Source organism: Acanthochromis polyacanthus, chromosome 1 (genome assembly GCF_021347895.1).
Source record: "Acanthochromis polyacanthus isolate Apoly-LR-REF ecotype Palm Island chromosome 1, KAUST_Apoly_ChrSc, whole genome shotgun sequence".
Taxonomy (NCBI): domain Eukaryota; kingdom Metazoa; phylum Chordata; class Actinopteri; family Pomacentridae; genus Acanthochromis; species Acanthochromis polyacanthus.
This window is the reverse complement of record NC_067113.1, coordinates 18,840,274-18,858,809: the sequence shown is the minus strand read 5'-3', so window position 1 is coordinate 18,858,809 and position 18,536 is coordinate 18,840,274. Positions and strand designations below refer to the sequence as shown.

General features: G+C 40.9%; 1 protein-coding gene across 2 annotated transcripts in view; it reads right to left on the bottom strand.

The window, feature by feature from the left end:
- Nucleotides 1–17,843, bottom strand: part of c1h14orf180 (chromosome 1 C14orf180 homolog) — a 28,912-nt gene extending 11,069 nt beyond the window's left edge. The window contains exons 1-3 of one of the 2 annotated variants that reach the window (XM_051950335.1): nucleotides 17,826–17,843; nucleotides 2,503–2,737; nucleotides 1,650–1,680 (exon numbers count right to left, since the gene is read on the bottom strand). In XM_051950335.1, coding sequence (XP_051806295.1) covers nucleotides 1,650–1,680; nucleotides 2,503–2,655 — 184 coding nt within the window. In that variant the 5' untranslated portion in view covers nucleotides 2,656–2,737; nucleotides 17,826–17,843. Of the gene's footprint in view, nucleotides 1–1,649; nucleotides 1,681–2,502; nucleotides 2,738–2,929; nucleotides 2,979–17,825 lie in introns of those variants that run through there. The other variant, XM_051950343.1, reaches the window with a different exon arrangement.
- Nucleotides 17,844–18,536: the final 693 nt, after the last annotated feature.

Here is an 18,536-nt window from a genome sequence, read left to right as displayed (position 1 = left end):
CTCTAGCCTCTATTACACCGAGATTTCCTGTAGAATTACACAGATCATGTAATTAGACATGACTAAATGTGGTTCTACTACATGAGTAGGACTATTTCTGTGCTGCATATCAACTATAAAAATATAAAGACAGGATATAACCAAGGTTTCACTAGATAACAGCCTTTTATTTGAGATTAAAGTCTATATAAATGGGTCGGTATTCTTTCCATGAAACTCCTATCAGTAAACACTCAGAAGCCAAAAGAACTTCTGGCTGTGGACAAAGGTCACTTGTGCCTACTGCCAGCTCTGATAACAATACGTCAAGCCCTAAGCGGTCATTGCACTGCCACAATCGCTATCAACTGCACTTAATACAGTGTCTTTGCCTGAAGTGAAGCCAGCACAGCAGCACGAAGCTGAGGTACTTTGAATGAGTAAATTCAGCTTTTTTTCCTAATCATGCATTAGACCATGAGACAACATGCGAAGAGTTGCTGCAGATTCTGTTCTCATACATTACTTGTGTGAAACTCCAGAGTTCCCACATCCTGCTCCCAGTCTGAGCAGTCTGACCCTTCACCTGCCTCCCTGGAGGACAACCACACCATAACATCACTGCTGCAGCTACTGATGCTCATGAGAAACACTGCAGCCACTGAAACAAACAAGACTTCTGAAAAATCTTTGCACACAGCATACCTCTAACATATCCGATAATTGACTACACTCACTAGAAGCTCTTTAATTGAGTTACTATGGTGGTCCTATTTTTGCAATTTTATTATAAAAACAGTAAATAGTTTTTCTTTGTTAATATCTAAAACTCTTCCATTCTGCTGTTGACCTACTAAACAACAACGACGGTGCTTAGATCTTCAAGGCTGTAAGTTTACACTAAAAGTAAAAGAACGTAACTCTACCGGCCACAAATGACCACAATTTGACATTACCACAATGACCTTATGTAATAATGTAATAATGTGTTGCATGTCAAAAGATTTAACCCTGTCATGGTAGACGACCCTCTGAGGCAGATACGTTTTCATGCTGAGAGGGGCAGACTGTGATGGCTATTGATGAAGTGAAGCCCAGTAAATCGACCTATTTTGGAAAATGGACAGTGAGAGGTAGAGCCTTTGCTGAGGTGGATAACCTGAGCTGGCAAGTTAAGTGTTGGAGTGTCTCAGTAACAGGGAGAGGAGCCATGGAGGTAATATATCCTGAAATGAAACACCTCTCTATTATCTCTATGCCCTATGCTGTCTATAGTTTATGGAAGCAGCGAAGTGGTGATGCACAGGCTAGTCAGTGCATATACAGGTTAATTAGTGCTCTCCCACTCTGTTGTGCAGAGATAAGAGCCTACAAATCCTCTTAAGAGGCACACACACAGCCCAGGCAACACACAAAACGTGTGGCAATCGGGGACAAATGTGTTATAATGAACTCCCTCAAAGACCTCCACTCATTCCCCCTCGGGTTACACTGCTTTCTATAAAGGGACTATAGCCTCTATTGTGATAGAATTTACCATACCTGCCTCCGAGAGCCAAAAAGCTAGTTTCATAGTTAGCTGCTCGCTAAAGGCGCATTGGACGGGGATAAGGAAAGCATGAAATGGGGAGCAAAAAGGGACTTTTTCTGATATTGCTGCGAAAGGATACAATTCTTTTCAGTGATGAAGAGTTCTGCAATCTGTAAAGCACAGAAAAAAAAAACAACCAAGTGACACGGGTAAGCATTAAATAATTCATTTCCAACATCATTCCCCAGCATGAAGTCATGAGCTGTCAAAACATGCAATTCTGCTCTCCTCGCAGCACCACTGGTCTGGTCAACATCACGCTGCTCGTTCCAAAGTTCTGGAGTAAAGGCTATGTTTTGACATGGGGGACATTCCTTCAGGCACTAAGCAGAATTAAAACTGCAGCTCTGCCTTTGTAGGAGGGCCTTGTAAAGCGACCCACTATGCAATCTGCTAAGATTTGGCCTGGCTACACATCATGCCACTGACCTCAAACGTAGCCCGAACACAATGGGGCAGACATCGGCTGGATACTACAATATTTCGAACAAAGTGAGTTGTCTAACAACACTGTTGCTGCATATTAGGTGCTGCATCCAATACCTCATGTAGCAGCGAGCACACCATCAGTCCTGCTGGGACAGAAGTCATCTTACAGTGTCAGCACAGAGACACATGATGGACTGTGCTGTTAGATTTGACATTGGTGTTTGAGATATCAAGGTTGAATGTTCCCTGTGTGCTGTGGTGTGTGATAATTTATGATGCTCAAATGGAGACATGATGCGAATGTGTCTGTACAGCTGTGCACCTAATGAGCATGTGCACTCATGTTGGTGTGTGGAAGACAAAGAAGACACTGTGTGTGTGTGTGTGTGTGTGTGTGTGTGTGTGTGTGTGTGTGTGTGTGTGTGTGTGTGTGTGTGTGTGTCTGTGTGTCTGTGTGTGTCTGTGTGTGTCTGTGTGTGTGGTTGTATTCCCATCTGGCTCACCTGGTGTAAGCAGTTGGGCAGAGAGGTGAAGCTCTGCACATGGGTCAGTCCTAGCAGGCAGCTGAGGAAGCAGTGGAGGGCGGCCTGGTACTCCCCCTGCTGCTGGAGCTGCTGTCCCAGCTCAAACAGGCCCTCCCTCCCTCCGCTCAGCATCCCCAGTCCCAGCCAGAGTCAGCGCTGCCTCCCATCAGAGCTCCACCGGCCGAGGACAGACGTTCCTCCCTTCACCACTCCGCTGAAGCACCACAGGTAGAAAGAAAGCGCCACAGAGTGAAATATGGGAAGGAAAAGCAGCAGCTAATCACATGAACACAGACAGAAAGGTGGCAGAGGTGGAGCGAGCAGCACAGCTTCCTCAGTCTCGTCTGTGCACAGTAAGTCAAGGACAGGTGGTAAGGAGCAGGCTGAGGGAGCGCCGGCGACTCACACAGAAAAGATCCATTCCCCTCCCTCCTCCCAGGCTGCACCAGGAAAGGAGGACAGAGGAAGTCTGAGAGTATTTGCTGTGTGAGTGGCAGAGCTCTGCACCAATCCCTGCTCTGATCACGTACAGTAGCTCCGCCAGCACACTGGATCTCTCTCCAATCCTTGAACGGGGAAATTGCAAAGATGTATGTTTTGATGATGAAAAGCAAAATCGTGGCACATGTTCTACCGTGTATATTTGAATGTAGTAGACAATGAGATCAACTTGTCTTATATTCTGCTATTCGTCTCTGCCACTGTGGATTCACAAAGCAGTACATTCTGTAAATCTACAGTGTGTTAAAGAATCATTTGAAGCATTCATACCACACTAATGATTTATAAATGAGGATTGCATGAAAATTATGCACCAAGTCTAAATGCTGTGTTAGCATGTCAGACATTTTTAAAGCATAACCAAGCTTTTGGAAATCCTGTAAAGCAAACCAGACGGCCGATGCAAACAGGGCATCATTAGAAACATGCATTTTACTGAGAGAAAACACTCACTATCCAAACCAGGGCAACAAATATTTATTCACGAGGAGTGCCTCCTCTGGATGTTTGCACACTTCCCTTCACACTCTGCTAATCGACATTAATGTGGGGCCAACCTGTGCCTGCAGAGAGAGAGGGAGAAGAGAAAAAGAAGTATGGCCAGGGCACTTGATCCATGAATGATCCAGGGGATCATGAATGGGTCTTGACTCTGAGAGCAGCACTCCCACCCACCCTCACTCCATTTGGACACCAGCCTGGTGGCCAGAAATGAATGGGCTAACACAAAGCAAATGGCCAGAGTCAGTCTCCATTAGTGTCCGATGCACCTGTCTAAGCAGGATGGGATTTTAATGGTTGTGAATGCTGCTAGATGGGAGATCAGAGGGCATTAAAATTGCACTTGCAGGTCAGACTCGGGGAACTGTAAACAGTGCTCATTCTGGACTAACAGCATCTCACTCTGGGACTTGATTATGCTGATGCAGGCCACCTCATCCCCCTCCGCCCTGAGCACTGGGGAAAAGAGACAGGTAATTGTGCTCGCTTTACTGTGGCGTCAATAGAGTTGTGTCACAGTGCAGGGAGAAAGTAAGCAAAGCTTCTGTGGTGATTGAGTTGAGGGGCCACAAGCTAACTCACCATGTTAGAGCCTAATTGAAAAAGTGTGGGCTCCATCTCCTCATTACAGGCCGGTCCAGTGGAGGAGACATTCAGCTGTGAGGAGAAAGCACCGCCTGTTCTTCTCTCTGTGCTAACAATGTGCGACAACAATAATGCAACAAGCAGCAGAATGGAAACCTTTTAAACTAACTCAATGGGTATTAATTTTAAGGACCATGAATGAAGCCCATCATCACTGAAGTACGCCTTTAAGCTAAACAATATTTACCGCAGAAAGAGAATTGGTGATCTGGAATTTACTCTCACCTGAAACACTTGAAACTGATCGATACATACACTCCAGGATGCTTTAATAAACTAAACATTTATTGGACATTTTAAGAGATAAAACACTGGTGTATAAAGGTTTATAGAGAAGATAAATGCATTTTGGAAGAAAAATACACTTTTGTAGACAATGCTATGTAATGAATCATTCCTTTGTCCAACAACTAGCAGTATATTTGTTATTAACTCTATAAAGAAGATGTTCTGCATCTTTTACAATGTTGCTGGTTCTGTTCTTTACCGGGAAGACTTTTTTTTCCCCCACAGATGGCAGTTCACATGTCACAGCAGGAAAATACACATAAAAATCAAATAAGGGAATTCCATTTTGCTGCTTAACTTTCAGGGTGCTGGTATATTGAATTTTGGCTCACTGTCACCGTGGTACACTTGAAAAAAGCGTCGTTTTTTATTGTTATTAGTAACATCTGTGCTATTTTAACTATGACAAGCCAAAATGTCTGGTGCAAATAAGATGTCTTCTACAGTGACTGCAGCCTTGACTATTACAGACTGGAGTACTGCTCAACAATGGTGCAGATTTGCATTTTGCCAACTGCTGTCTGGTTCTCTGACATTACAATTTAAAATTACTGTCGAGAGGACTGACTTTTTTTTTTTTGACTAGCTGGCCACACAAAGCTGAAGATCATTTGCTCACATCCTTCTCCAACAACTTCTTGTACATATGCTGGCAATCACTTTGACAAACATATTGATTAATGCTCACTATTCTACTGGGCAAGAATGGAAATCTACCTGTAATGGGAATATGGATTGCCTGTCCTGTGGAGTTGGTAGACAAATACATCAGTGTGATCAGTAAACACAGCACCCACTCCCAGGGAAGCCAATACACCAAACTAATGTAAATGAATGGTGAACAGGCGCTACGACTGAGAGCAGAGCGGAATCAAAGTCACAGATATAAATTCAACATCAGCGGGTTATTGCAGTGCAGTAAACTCCCAATATATTAAATTAAGGTTGATGCTTTGTGTAATGGACATTTAGGGTCCTACCTCTTGAGGTGGTGTAAATAACACAGTAGATAAGTAACTAGATTCTAAAATAAGTATAAACCTCTGAATTTCACTGTGCATTATCAGCACATTAAAATCAAGTGTATCATTTAGTGTTATCCTTAAAAGCTCCACAGGCTTTTGGATCATCTGTATTTGCATTTTCGCACTTTTCTCCACTTGACTTTCTATACAAGCATTAATCTTCCATGATGTAATAAGGCGTTTGTTGGAATAATGCATTTTGCATTGTCCAGCAGGTTTGCAGAGGAACATTGCTTCTCTTGTGTCCTGCTGTCATTTCACGACACTGCGCATGGCCCTACATCAGCATATACTATTTATATTCCCTGCATTGTGCACATACAGCCACTCTGTGCAATTTTGCTATAGCCTAGAGGTCTCTGATATGGAATATTTTGCTCTGCGTGAGTGACAGCAGTTACATCCCCAGCTGCAGTGTGCCAACTCCAATGATGTGAGGCAAAGATCAAGACTCGCTTTGATCTAAGGCAGTCTGAAGATCCTGCAGAACCACAAGTTCACATGACATACCACATACAAGAGGAAACTTTGCATTTTATAAAAGATATACATATTTTGTGTCTGCATTCTGGATGTTAGTGCCTGCAGTCTGTTTAAACCTCTCCACTCGCCTGCCGGTGCAGCTGCATCCCTCTACGATTCAGGCTCTGGCAGTTTAATAGGCTTGGTCCTGACACCCCCAGCTACTGAGAGGAAGTTTATGACCTCCATGTAATCAGCAGTAAATGCTGCCACCATCTGTCTCTTTTACTCAATTATCTGAACCAGTGACTTTTACTGACAAACACTGTCCAGGTAAACACAGTAACGCACGTCCCCCAGCTACGATTATGACACATCTATACATCATCTTACACTCTGTGATTTCCTTTTGGTCAGGCCTCATTCCAGCAGTGCTTTGCAATAACTGGCCCCCTTTACTGATGAGGAGAAAATTCTTTAGTGTGTGAATCACCAAAGATCCATGGGTAATTACATCAGCGGGGGCATTATTACTTCAACCCTCATTACTGGTTATTATAAAGGGTTCACATATGGAATACACCACATATTCAGTCATGACCAACTCTGCAGAGCTTGGCCTAAAAGTTATTAATGAAAACATCCACTTAACTGGGTTTATAATTATTACTCTCTGCCACAGTGTGTCAAAATCAATTCATTAGGAACTGCTGATTAAAAGGAGTGAATCATACAGCACCTCTGCTGAGCTCATTATTTTTTGCTCGACTCTTGCACCCCCTTGTGGAAAATCTAAAGATGTTAACCTGTGACAGATGTGTTCCAGCATCGCTTTGCCAAATCAGGTGAAGATAAGGTGAACAAATTTGTATGTGGGTTTAAAAAAAACACACCTTTCACCACGTACAATTTTTCATTGGCAGTCATTGTAGGTTTTGAGAGATACTGTGAGACTTAACAGAAAACAAATATTTCCACTGTTGATTAATGCTCATAAGAGTATTGTTCCTTTTTTAATGAAAGATTTTGCAACAACTTCAGTCACGAAACTCTGACTAAATATCTGAATACATTGGAATGAAACAAGTAATGGCTTTAAACAACTGTTTGATACTACGATGCATTGTGCTGTAGGGTTCTGGTTACAAAGAGGGAAGCGCAGGTTTGTTGACTTTGTGTGGGAGGTAAATTGAGAGACAACAGTAAATGTCAGAAGACAAAACTTATTTCTTAATACATGAATCTGACGGTTTCATCCTGTAAGTCACACGAGACAGCCACTCAGATGTGACAGATGTCACCGACTCATATGTTCAGTCTCCTGAAACTCCCCGATCTATCACATATACGAGCATGGCATTCCTTCAAGCAGTTTCTCTCTTCTTCTTCCTTCTATTTCTGCTTTTGTCTGAGCTCTTTTGAATTCTTATGAGGCGTGATATCAGAGCACAGGACAGGAGCAGTGACACACACAGCTTACTCACTAAGTGGGATATCATGATGCAGACAATCACAGCATCTCTGCCACACCTCATTAACATAGCTTTAGTCATTACAAACTGTATGGTCATACTGCGAACAGAGTCACAATCACAGCTTAGGGTTACATTTAAGGATGTCCACTCTGAATCATGAGGTTACCATGCCAACTGCAATCAGTCCAGTCAACAGTTTTTGCACTTGTGAAGCAGGTCACTGGGTTAATATCTGTGTGGAGTTCAAAACAGACCGCATGCCACGTGTCAATAACACTCAAGTGTTAACAGGCCACCTGCAGCCTCGCCAGCCATGTTTCCGCTCATCATTTCATCCTCATTTCCTATCTCTCTTCCTCTGTAATCATGCAGGTGTAGGCTATGCCATCAAAGCGGTTCAGTTTTTAATGTTTTTTCCCTTCACTATGAAAAAAATGACGAGGGCGGCTTTCATAACAAAACACTAAGACCAAGTGATTTTACAAATATGAGCTGAAGACAAGCAAGTAGTGAGCAGAAAACTTCAGTCAGATGAGTATCTAAACCTGAATTTGAGAAGCTGAGGAGGAGAAAACCCAAACTGACAACAACAAAACACTTCTGGGATACTACATTAAAATGACATTGAGAGATCTGTCTCTATACGTATACTATTGCAAATCAAACCCACTAAACTGTGGCTAAAAGTTCAGTTAAATTTAGTGTCAAACTGTCAGATTATTGTTTATAAAATAATTATTTAAATTCATGGAAAATAAACTAATCTCTGCTAATCTAATTTCTTTTTTAGGTATGCTAGTAGCGACATGTCTGTAGGGCTAGCAATGCTACTCTGGCCTGGATTGACATATCTCAGAAGCTAATAAATGCATTTCCACTAGCAGTCCTGGTTGCCAAAGAATAAATCCTACTGACTGTGATCTCCAGATGTTTTGTACATCTTGAGGCTGACATTTTTGTTTTTTAGGGAAATCACTCAACACTTCTGAGATAGATTAACTCGGAAGTTGTCACGCACATGAAAAATCCTCTCCCCACATTCACATGTTAAAGATTTGTCATTGTAAGCACATTAGCATGCTGAGGTTAGCATGTAGCTCAAATCAGATTAGATTCACAGAACTGCTATCATGTCTGACATGCTGATTTGGCACCTCTTTTGCTTGTGCTTCTGAGAGCTTTCATGGCAAAAACAAGTGACTTTCCCATGTCCCCTCTGACTCTGAAGCTCTTTGCAGGACCGATTTTTTCACTTCAATCACATGCAGGTAAAATGGTAATCTGCTGGTGGGAAGCACAGTATCCAACCAACACTATACAGCCAAACTACACTCAAAACAACTCCTGCTTTTAAACATAATGCAGAAGAAATATTAATTCCATCAGTTCCTGCTGCATGATTCATCAGATCATAAGACACAGGCATAAATATGTCACAAGACTAGAAGAACGGCAATGATAAAATTAAGGTTTAAGCGTTCTCACACTGACTGACCCACAGATATGACCGTGCCGGTGTGGTGCTGCTGTCTCAGGGGGAGTCATGGTCAATCAACCACCGATACAGGCTTCCGAGACACACACCTCACTTTATGATAACTCAATTGGTGGGTGGATGGGTTGGCGGGTGGAAGCGGGTGTGGGGGTATTATGGTGTATTATTGAAGGGCAGAGAAGGCCAGTGACCATCAGGGAGTGACCACACACAGTAAATGTTTATTTGTCATTATTCATCCTCCAAGAGAAGCTCTCCACTTTTATTCTCAAATCCAATTTTACTGTGCTCCATTCAAAACTGGGATGAGAGGCACTTAAATTTAATTGGTTGGAAAATTTGGTCATTTTGTTTTTGGTGGCGAAGTGGTGCAACTGTACATACTTAATCCTGGGAATTTTCAAGCAGTTTTACATGTGACTGGCTTGAGAGAGTCGGGGAAATTGGCTCATCACTCAGCAGAGCTGCGAGATTTCTGCTGATGACATTTCCATTAACAACAGGATATAATATGTTTATAGATCCACGCTTTCTCGGTTCTTTAATTTCTCCTTCTGCAACACAGTTTCCAACAGCTGCATGGGCGTGAGGAGGGAGGACTTTATAGATTGCCCATACAGCGGATCTATATGCAGTAAATTGTGCTGACAAAGCATGGAAAGGTGGCTGATGTAGAAAAGTACATCTCATGTGACTTACAGAACATGCAGCGCTTAATTAAGAGAGTAGAATATTGACCGCTCTACATGAACCGGTAATTTTAACGAACTAGGGGATAAATCCTCTCATACTATTGTACTCTTGAACCTATCATGTGACACACTAATGAAGACATTTTCACATAATGATACTGGAATGACGAGTTCATTGTAACAAATGATTTTCTAAATACATGAAGGAACAAGAAGAAAATCACTAATGAAAGCTGCTGTCGCCAGATTTCCTGTCTGTGTTTCGGGCAAGTTTTCAGCTGTTCGGGTAATAACAGACAGCTGCCCAATAATTGTCAGTATCTGATTAAGTTTTCTGTGACCAGGTCTGCATATGGAATGTAATTGAGTTAGTGAGGCCCCGATGATGTGTTCTTGTCATGGCATGGCGATTGCTGAATTTTTGACCTGTCTTGTCAGGATTTCATGTAAAACTGAAATGTTTTGTGCAGTGAAGCATGAACAAGGGTGGGAATTGGAGTTTTAGAAGTGGAGAGGACACAAAAACTGAAGCTTTTAAGGCAGAAAACAGATTTTTTAGGAAGATAATTGTACTTTGTACCGACATAATTTATACACTGGAAAAAATGTCCCTCTCAAAACACGAAAAAAAAACTTATTTCAAGGAATTTTTTTTTTTTTTTTTTACCTTGAAATAAGTGAAAAAATCTCCCAATAGAACAAGTGAAAAATGGCTTGGTAAAATTTCTTGAAATAAGATATGATATTTAGAATACTGAGATCTTAAAATTAGCTGTGAAAAGTTATTTTAAGCTATATTTTACCAGGATTGTCAAGTTTAGGTGTCTTAAATAAAAATCACTCAAAAATAGATTTTTGCTTTCATGTAACCTCCTAATTTGAGATGTATCAAACTTATTTTGAGTTTTCTTGTAAAATAAAACTCAAAACAAGATAATTTGAAGATTGTTTGACTTAAGATATTTAAGATATATTGTCTTAAATCAAGTCCCTCCGTCTTGCTGAAATGTCACTTGTTAAGTTAATTTATCTTAAATCAAGTGGGATGAGACATTTTGACTAAAAATAAGACAAATAGACTTGGTAAGATTTTAAGTTCTTGCAGTGTATTTACAATAAAACATCCATCCATCCATTCTCTATACACCGTTTTATCCTCATAGGGTCGCGGGGGGTGCTGGAGCCTATCCCATCTGACTCAGGCGAAGGCAGGGGACACCCTGGACAGGTCGCCAGTCTGTCGCAGGGCTGCATATACAGACAAACAATCACACTCACATTCACACCTACGGACAATTTAGAGTTATCAATTAACCTCAGCATATTTTTGGACTGTGGGAGGAAGCCAGAGTACCCGGAGAAAACCCACGCATGCACAGGGAGAACATGCAAACTCCATGCAGCCCACAATAAAACATTACAACGCTAACATAAGATGCCTTTAATTTCTGTATTATTAGTTTATTAGATAACTGAGACTAAGGTAAGGCCGTATTAAAAGCGATCACTCAATAGACAGAGGTGGTGATCTTAAATCTCCTTGAACTGCTACAGTTTAAAAAAAACAGTCTCTACACCTAAACAGCTACATCTGCCCTGTGATGATTACACAGTAATAATTACATTGGCCACCGGAAGACGAGGAGCTGCTGCTGCTGCTCCATGAACTGTTTATTTACGGAGTCATCAACCTCTGGACAATTTCATCATGGGAAATAAACAACCAGGGTCACGTCCTTCACTAGTGAAATATGTCAACTCGTCTGTGAGGCGCCACGTTAATAAAACATTCTGGCACAGAGACATAAAACTCAAATATTAGGTGCACACTTGCACACAAACACTTTAACAAGCTTTAGACGAGATCTGGTTCCTGTGAAACCACCTCAAATCAGTGTGAAAAAACCAAAAAAAAGAAGCTTGTTGTGGCCTCTGAGTGCACCTCATTAACAGGATCCAACTGTGATGGACAGATTTGACAGAATTTTGTTTTAAATGACAAAGTACTGCATACACTTCGTATAAATAGCTTGAGCTTGGCCCAACAGAAGAGCTTGGATATAAATAAAAAGCACCAAAATAATGATACTAATGTTAATAAAATACACATTTGATTGATATAATTATAAGATACTAAGCAAAAAGTGAAAGAATGCAGCTGTACTACATTAATGTCGTTGGCATTGTGATGCTGCTTTGAGGTATTCCTTTCCCATCCTACAGTAACTCCCATCCCTTTGCCACCTGCCCCAGCGATGTAGGTTTTGATGCATGAATAAGGAGATGGATTCAAATAAAATTTGAGCATAATTGCTTGCTGTTGAAATGAATCAGGGCGTTTATTCAAAAGGGAATGACGGGGATGATCGGCATGCCGATTTATAGCACATCCTCTCGTTTTGTGCAAATAATTGAGCTGAATCTAAGCCCTGCTCTCCCCTCCACACCAGCGCACCTTTTTAAAAATGGTGTTTTAACTGTTTTCATCTGGCTGTGACGCCCGTAAAGCATGTCCACTGAGGACGTCGTGTGGGGGGGTCGGGAGCTCCCAAGGGAAATCTAGTAGTTTGTTTGGCAGGAAACAGGAGGCGTAAACAAATGGAAGGCGGTGGAGGATTTACAGCTTCCTGATGCATACATCTCTGCGGCGGGACAATCCCACCTGCTCAGCCATGGCTCATTCTGTCAGGCAGCAAAGACGCAGTCAGAGAGACTAACTTGGTGTGAGTGCTGGGATGTACTGCTGCGCTTGTGCTATACAATACTGAGGTAAAATGCACTAAAACTGCAGAATTACCTTGGACACAGTAAATTCAACTGAGAAAAAACATGTGGCTGGCTGGAAACAGCTGCTAGTGGATTTGTGCCTGCTACAAATGTTAAAATAATTAGCCACTGCTGCCCTATAGTTTGTGTAGCATGTATTTTTGGGGGCCATTCCTCAGGATAAGCTTAGTTCAGGGGCTGTGATGCATAACGGTAATTTGGCTTTAATGCAGTTTAGGAACCTTAACATGTTAATCCCTCCTTTGTGCCCATCATTCCTGTTGGTCCCCAGCCACTTACAATAAAACTAACGTACTACGGCTAAGAATAAAAGCTATAAACATTTGTTGCATGAACTAGTTATTGTGTGTAATGATTTCCATCAGTCTTTTAAAATTATGGCAAATAACTAAATTACGTTCAACCAACACACTACTCTGAGTTTGAGTAATAAGCTTTCCCACTATAATCAAAGTAACTGTTACTTACTACTTAGTGACTGACATAAAATTCATGAAATGAAATAGTTTCAACTATTATTTTCATACGATTTGAAAGAAATGTTTCAGCATTACCAAAATTATTACCATGATTAAAACCATGTGAAGTTCTAAAGCTGCCAAATTAAAAAAAAAAAATCTGTTACTTCTGTTGAGTAGCTCAGGGAATTTGAGTTTATATTACACACAATATTATTTTGATGTAATAATTTAATGTCAATTAACTCAATAAAAATTCTATTTGGAACATGAAAGGTCTATCACAATCACTAAGTTCTGTGATATATTTTAGGTTGCAAATAGACTATTTACAAAATTAAACTAGCATAAGGAAAATATGACACTAACCTAAAACTGTATTTACTGAATTGTTTTAGTAGTAGCAATGGTCAACTATTTTACTTATTAGTGTCACTCTTTATCTGCAATGTATTGCTTTTGCTTTGGTACTAAAGTGTATTTGTTACCAACTAAATTATTGCAGTGGCAGATTACAGATTGGAATATTTTCAATCCTGATATTTGCAGGTCAGCATCATCAGTTGTATCTCACAAATAAAGCAAACCATATAACAACATTACTACATGCTGTGTTATATCCGTTATGTTGCACATGACATTAGTATGCAACTACTGATGCATTTATTTTTTTATTGCAGGTTCCCTTGACAATAAAGCCAGACGATGGTACTACATACAAGATATACTAAGGCAGTGTTTTACTGTGAGCTAATAAAAACTAAAATTCATCTGCAAACGCTTGACAGTTTCCCCTCCAGGAGAAGTGCGTTGGACATACTGTAAAAAAATCCATGATAATTATCTCGCAATATTGGTTTTATTGCTGGAGGATGTATCCAAACCACATGCTGCTTCCTGGTGTAATTTCAATGCTTCACTGCCATATCATGAAGGGAGGAGTATATTGATGAAGGAAACATACAAAACCAACAAGACCAGTCCAGACTCAGTCTTTATGGCATTTATATACTGCACTGAACTTACACTAATGCAAATGCAAAAATTGTGATATAGTGATTTTCTAATTCCTCTTATTTTAAGACTCCTGAGTCATTGTAAATTATCCCTACTGTCGTTGGCTGACATTGCATACAGGGCTGAACAATTACTTGAAATGTTATAGAAATTGCACTATGGAGAAGTGCAACACCCAAGTCGCATGACCTGCAAATTTTTGATGAAGGTAAAGTGTGTCACAACATAACATACATTATAAATGAAGCACTGTGCTACTGAGATGTCCTGGCCTACAAATGATATTCTCCAGACAGAAGGTAACAAGCTTGTTTGGTACAGACTGAAAATAATCATAAAATGTTTTTTATATTTGTTTCAGTGGAAAAGAAATTCAAAAATCACAATTTCTACTAAAATAATGATTCATATCTCAACTGCAATATCTGTTTTTGTTTTGCATCATTCATTCTTATATCAGTCAAGAAAATCTCCTGATTTCAAAAAGGATTTTACTGGATTTTCCTATTTCAAGGTTGAATTAAAATGTTGCAATTCTGAGCTCAAGTTATTGTATCACTTAATGAGTGAAATCTTGAGTAAAACAACCAAATCCAAGACATGCATTTTGACAAAGGTTGTAAGTAATCAACATCTTTTATTCATGTTAGCCTAAAATTCAGACTGATAAAGTGTATTAGGGTTCTTCAGAAACGTTTTAGAGTCTTCACCATAATTAAACAACAAAGCAAAGAGTCACAGCCAGACTTTGGAGGTTGTACTTGTACTGAATGCTAATATTTGCTGCCAGTGACAATGTTAACATGCAGATGATTAGCAAGTATAATATTTATCATGTTCTGTATCTTAGGGTGTGTGTTTTCATGCGAACATTTGCTATTTTGCTCGAAGCACAAAATATAGATGAGGTTGATCTGAAAGTTATTACGTTATTAAAATTCAGCCTGACGGAGGTATTAACGTCTGTACCAAAATTCCATTGCAGTCCCCCTGATAGACATCAAGTGTAAACCTCATTTTGCCATTAGAGGAAAAAAAAATAAATCAGTGGATCAACAAATTAATCAGAATTTATCATCTGGGAGCCATGGATATCTGTAAATTTTGTGCCAAGCTGATTGCATATTTTAGAATATAAGTGCAAACAGTGACATCTTTGTTGCAGAGTCACTATTACTACAGTCTGTAAAAAGATTTCAGCTTTAATAGAGGTTTGTTGAGATTTGAAAAAAGCCACAATGTAGGATGAAGTCTCAAGTGAAGACCCTCCTTCAGTTTAAGCCATACACTGATCCACAGAAGGATGGAGCTCTTCACTACCTTTTTGCAGAGGATTTCCAGACTTGGGAATGCATTGTGGACCATTTTATGTGTCGGTCACATCTCTCGAGAGATGCCGATGAATCCCAGAGGGAATCACCTCTGAGGCAGCAGGTGGTTCTCTAAAGCCAAACATTTGTCTTTCAGTTCACCTGCTGCTCACTCCTCGATATATGGGGTTTAACATGCCTCTCTCTTGACTTCCTGTTGTAGGAGCATCAAGGAGGAAAAGCTCAGCACAACATGCACCTAACCTTGAATTTCTGATCCCAGCTTTCATCCTATTTCAACTGTAAAGATCTCTGAATAGAATGGCAAGGCTTACTGTGAGACTCTTCATGGTTCTGGTCTGAAGATTTAGGCGGTCCGTGTATAATCCTTCTACAATTCAGTTTGAAAGCCTCTCAGTGAAAGAATGTAACACTTTCAGTATTGCTGTACATGCCCGCGGGGAATCATGGAGGTTCTATTTTCTGATTTCATTCCATTTTTGCCTTCAGTCTAACAATGATGTCATTTTTAAAATTAAATCTCGAAGGGATCAGAAAGGGTTAACTCCACAGCGCAGCACAGGGTTCTGCCGGGCTAAAAGCATTCTGGCGGTGCAGTTCAGTGGGGCATTAGGCCTGTCATAATTGCATCCACTGTCTGAGGTCGTAGAAGGCCAGCAAGCATTGCTCTGAATGTGTATTACCGATGAAACCATGTGGAGTGAGAGGAGCCCATTACTGCAAGTCCCAGACAAGAGTGAAAAATGAAATGACTTTTCAAAACCTGGGCTGCTGTAACATTTTGGTGGCATATAGTGGCGGAGGAACTGTGTCAGGTGTGGTGGGGGGGAGATGGTGAGGAAGCTCAACAGGCTCAGGGAAGATGGAATGATAAGAGAGCAAGGTGTAATTTCCTGGGAGTCCCCCAGAGGATCCTGGTGTCTGGATGGGAATTGTCCCAAATTGCAGATGCACTGCCACACACAAACACACACACACACCAAGAGCCAGATTGCTGTTTTGCACTTCTTTTTTTTTTTTTTTTTTTTACTGAGGGAGTAATTGGCTCCAGCAGCAGCTACAGATGCTGGTGGGGAGAAATGGGGCAAATAAAACAAATCTAATTGCAAATAAGTTACCTGGTGAGTTCAGTTAGAGATTCTCCTCCAGGGCCTCGGAGGAAGGAAAAAAAAAACACAAGACAAGGGAAGGAAAAAAAGTCCACCTGCTGTGATACACCCAGTGCTGCACCTGCCACACCTGTCGGGTTAATTGGATTTTCTGACATTCAGAGAGCATGGTGCTGATTCTGATCACTTACATTAGATTAGATATTCTAAATATCTAAATTATATTCCAGGCCTGAAGAGGGCAGACGTGTCTTCTTTTCAGCATGGAGGGTGGCAGTCTTTATCAATTCTTCAGTGTGTTTCCCACAAATGCAGCCACATCCAGTTGCTAATTTGCACTGTATTTATACAACTGTGCAGCATTACTGTCTGCCAGTGTCATTCTCTAGGAAGTATTTCAGTTCATTAAGATGAATTAATTTCTTTTTCTCTCCATTGTATCAGCCATACAAATCATGGTTTATTTTGAAAATTGAACGCATGTAGCTCTACAGCAAAGACACATGCATAACAGTGTTGTAATCAAATGTATAGGGCTTGGCAAACACGCTCCTATCAGATCCATTAGTTCCACCAATGTAACAGTGACAATAGCATGATAACTGCCCAGCAGGCAACAGCAATCAGGCGAAATAGAAGTGTATTTCTCTGTGACGCGAGCCATAAAAGGCATCCATCCAAAGAAGTGTGTGTGTGTTCAGACAAAAGCCAACACAGTGGCACATGGCTGGAGAGCAGAGAAAACACCTGTCTCCTTATCTTTATGATGCTGCGGTGGTGGCGTTTCGCATGGCTGAGGCTTTTACTACTGCAGGAGTTCCCCTCAGTCAAATCCTTTTGTTTTCTGTCCAAAAGAGTTAACACCAACGACTGTGCGGCTAACGTATATGAATTCTAATACGGAAATGCCATGCAGGGAAACAAATCCTCTTCATATAATTATGGTAATAGAATAATAAAACCTGTTCTAGAAGTATTATTTTATGCTCATTTTCATATGGAAACGGAAAAAAGTCACATTTTTTATTGTAAGGTTGCAGCCTTGATGTGCACCAATGGGACCAATGAATTGTGAAGATCTGCTGCTCATTTTTGCTGATGACAAAAAATTTAATAAGGCTGTTGGACATGTCCGGAAATCCGACTGACTCTTTCATTAAGAACTTGCTGGAAACAGCAGAAACAGGAAATGGCCATCAGTAGAACAATTCTCCCTTAAATGGAGGGAGACAAGCTGGTTCACTTATGAAATGGTCCGCTGATAGAAAATTGGGTTGTTATGGGAAAAAATATAATGCAATTTCTGCCACAGTAATAAGGCAGGAATAAACAGTTTTTCCTCTGTAATCGCATTTATGTATTGTTAAATCCATTGGTGTGGTGTAGATGAGTGTCATTACTCCGTGGTCACTAGCTCTGTCGCTTTCCTCTGTAATAGTCCATAAAATTCTAGTGTAATCATCTCTCTTAGCATGGCAATGTTGCAACGTCTTAGATAAACAATGGTATGACTCACACAAGATGATATGTCTTGGGATTCTGCAGCAAGATCGTCTTGTCTCCGAAAAAATAATGGCACTGGAATGCCGCTCCATCCTCCCTTTCATAGAAGAAATGAAAATGAATCAGGGCAAAAGATAAAAGCTTGACAAGCACCACAGTCAATCCTTCAGTTTAACAGCCAAAGAATTCACTACTGAACAAATGAAAGTGGGCTGCTGGGAAGAGGGGAATAGCATTATTGTGAAAACGGATGGCGATGCGGGAGCTGAGCAGTTAAACGTGTGTGGATCTTTGTTGCCACTCTGCACTTTCTCACTTACAGAGAGCAAAAGAACGGAGCTGTGCATGGGTTTAGAGTACATGGGCTTTGAGCACAGAGGGGATGTCAGCTTCAGACCTTCATCAAAGAGAGCAGATTTGACTGAATAAACTGCCTCGACTCTCTGAAGTCTCCTGCCCTTCTCTCTGAGGGGCATCATTGTATTATTCGCTGCACCTCGGTGAGCGTGTGCGGCCCTGCTTGGCAGTGATGCAGTGACTTACAATCTGTAGGTAAGTCTAGCATCAGCATTTCACAGCAAACATGTTGCTGTCTCTTGGGCTGCTGACCTAATCGCTGGAGCTAGCAATGAGAGGACTAATCCATCAACGTGACACCAGCCGTCCCCCTGTGCCCACCATCCTCACCACAAACCTCCACACACCTAGTCTCACTTAGTGAACA